Source organism: Cyprinodon variegatus, unplaced genomic scaffold (genome assembly GCF_000732505.1).
Source record: "Cyprinodon variegatus isolate N-32 unplaced genomic scaffold, C_variegatus-1.0 Scaffold422, whole genome shotgun sequence".
Taxonomy (NCBI): domain Eukaryota; kingdom Metazoa; phylum Chordata; class Actinopteri; order Cyprinodontiformes; family Cyprinodontidae; genus Cyprinodon; species Cyprinodon variegatus.
Window position 1 is genome coordinate 495,285 of NW_015150875.1, and position 2,915 is coordinate 498,199.

At 42.4% G+C, this 2,915-nt stretch overlaps 1 protein-coding gene across 3 annotated transcripts in view; it reads left to right on the forward strand.

Moving 5' to 3' along the window:
- The window catches only part of ube3d (ubiquitin protein ligase E3D), a 41,884-nt gene that overhangs the window by 8,467 nt on the left and 30,502 nt on the right, over positions 1 to 2,915 (forward strand). For 2 of the 3 annotated variants that reach the window (XM_015388396.1, XM_015388395.1), the window contains exons 4-6: positions 2,000 to 2,219; positions 2,558 to 2,630; positions 2,725 to 2,803. In XM_015388396.1, the coding sequence (XP_015243882.1) occupies positions 2,000 to 2,219; positions 2,558 to 2,630; positions 2,725 to 2,803 (372 nt within the window). The remainder of the gene's footprint in view (positions 1 to 1,999; positions 2,220 to 2,557; positions 2,631 to 2,724; positions 2,804 to 2,915) is intronic. The other variant, XM_015388397.1, reaches the window with a different exon arrangement.

Consider the following 2,915-nt stretch of genomic DNA (forward strand, 5'->3'; position numbering starts at 1 on the left):
GTCCTTCAAAGGCCATGAAAACAAGGGGTTTCCATTTACGAAATATGCTCTTTGCTTGCATCAATAAAGCAATAAAAGTCATTCCATATAAGTTGCTCGCTTGTTCAAAGTCTATTGGACTTTGCTATAACTGTGGTGTGAAAATCTGCTTTGTTCTGCTCACATAAACGGATCTGTATGCTAGCTGCAAACAAAAAAACCTTTTAGCTCATTACTGCCACCTAAAGGGCTGGAGTGAGAACATCAGTGTCTTACTCTTGTTAAAGGTATAGAGCAGGGATAACTAATTAAAAATCAGCAGGGTCTGAATAAAGAAGATCATCAACCAGTAAAGGTCCGGAGACATTTTTAATCATAATCTGTTACTTTTAACAGAATTTAACACTGAAATAAGATGAGGTTTTTATGCATCCATGTTATACATTGATTATTTAAATTAAAAAAAAGAACACTTTTGCATTTTAAAATCTAAAGTGTTTTATTTTTTAAGTAGAGAACAACAATTGTTCAGTTTGGTATATAGACCATTTCCTGATTCACATATTTTATAAAACACTTGAACTGTCTGTTTTATATTGTTTTTTTCTTTATTTTTTCTGGCTTAATGAGAGCAGTGGGCTTTATGCTGCCCTGCAAGGCTTTAAACCTGGGTTTGAATGGAGACAAAGCCATTCTAAAGCACATATGAAGGAGCTCATTTTGAGCCTGGATCCATATTTATTTTTGATTATGTTCACGATGGAGAATCCTGCTTCACAGCAGCAGGTTGAGCCAAACATACTCTAAATGTGCAGGGTCATCTTTGAGCACACCATTTCACTTTTCTTTAACCGGTTCACCACAGTTCTTCCAGCGGCCACACTTTCTTTCACTTTTTCTCATCGTCTTCTCCTTCTTTCCCATCGCCCGGCGTGCCATAGGTTTTGGCCTGCTGTGTCTAAAAGTAGCAGCAGCAGCAACCGAGACTGATAGCAGCTCATTGGCTAATTTGTATCACGTGCAGCCTGGAGCTGGACGCTACCGTGGGCTTTACCGTACAAACGGGAGAAACAGCGCAAGTGAAATTAGACACTGCAGCAATTTAGAAATGTTTCAAATCAGGTTGGGTCCAGATTAGCCAGCAGGTGGGTCTGGACCGCGATCCGCTAATAGGTGACCTCTGGTATAGAGGAGGATCTTTTATTTCCAGGTGGATCATCTAAATAAGTGGTCCTCCCAATTATTCTGGTGATATGTTTACGTAAGTTACGTATGTTTTCTGCGCATGCTACTGTTTCAGACAGTCATTGAAGATCACCTTTCTCGCCGCGGTTCTTTGAAAATGGCCGAGGGTCATACATACCAGAAAAAGTGCCTACGAATGTATAAGAAGAAGAGAAAGGCCTCAGAAGAGACAGATATATCCCAGAATGCTTTGCGAGGAGAGCTCTCCTCGCAAAGCATTATGGGATTTGCTGTTATCGCAGCCCGTTGCCGCTACTGGACAGCGTTGACTAATAACAAAGTAATCATCTCTCTGAACGGTCAGTTAACTGAGTTCGCTGTAAAGTCCACTATATATCCCCCGCTGTATGTGGACACAGTAAGCTTGTATGAGCTATGAGAACAGCACATTTTAAACCGGGCGTGCACGAGGAGAAAGGGGCTTGTGCACGCTCTTTTTTTTTTTTTTGGTTGGGGCGGTTTTTTTGCAAATTCTTCCCCATTCCTTTAAATTTAACCTGAGCAAAACAAAGTGCCTCTGGGATTTAAAAATTGTGTTTTGTTAAATTGTGATTATACTGCAAATGTAACCAACGGCCCTTGGTGCATTGTTAATTGCATTACTGGTTTTATAAACACTTCTTTAGCAGTTACCTGTCTCCCTAACTCTTCTTCTTCCGTCTTTTTCTTTGTCTAGTTGACCTGGGCTGTTGCAGCTTCACTGTTTGGCTCTTATTTCCACACATATATCCTCCTGATCACATCCAGAATAAATAAATCCCCTTTTTTTTCCCAGAGTGTTTAAGCGAGTCCTTCCTCTCCCCAATGGTAACTGGAACGCCCTCGTGGACGACTGGTGCTGCCACCCAGATCCGTTCGCCAAGAAGCTGCTGCCCCGAGCGGAGGATTGTCTGCTGGGGGACACCTTTGTCCTGCTGGCACGTGACGGCAGCTGTGACCAGACCCTGATAGAAGAAGTGAGTCCTGTTGGTGCCGCTGACAGTCAGGATCAAAAGGTGAGGATGCAGGAGATGGGATTGATTTTTTTCATATGTTAACAAAATGAAAAAGTTGGATAAGTGCTTGGCTATCACCCCCACACACTCTCTCCTAGACAGTCTAGTCCAGCTCCAGCTCTAGATGAAGATTGATCTGCTCTCTCTTCCATTAGTCATTCTCTGCACGGCTCACACTGCGTGACTGCAGCTGAAACAACCAGAGAGCTGGAAGATAGTTTCACTATCAGCTGTGTCCTTCTTTCTATATTTCTCTCATTTAGTTCTGATTCTAGTTGTAGTTATTCAAAGAATGACAATTGAGATTTTCACAGTTGTGTTTTTGCTTCTGTGCACAGAAACCGTGTCACCGCTTGGCCCTTATCTCCTGTGCGAGTTGTTCGTTAGTACTGGGAGAGGCTGTTGCACCAGGTCGGCACCACTGCTGCTCGATTTTATTTTTATAGATAAAAAGGCTTTACAGAGGAGCATCGCTGGGTTATTTTCATCCTGCTGTATCTTACAGGAACGTTGAAGCTATACATCACCCAGGTGGTGGTGGAGCCCGCTGTGGGAGATGAAAGGCCAGACGCTTCGCTGAACAGGCAGGTTTTTAGAAATATTTAGATTCATACTTCCTGATGGTGGAAATGTAACTGCTGTGATTGTGGAAATACAAAAAAACACATGGTCTGATATCTGAGGAATACAGAGCTG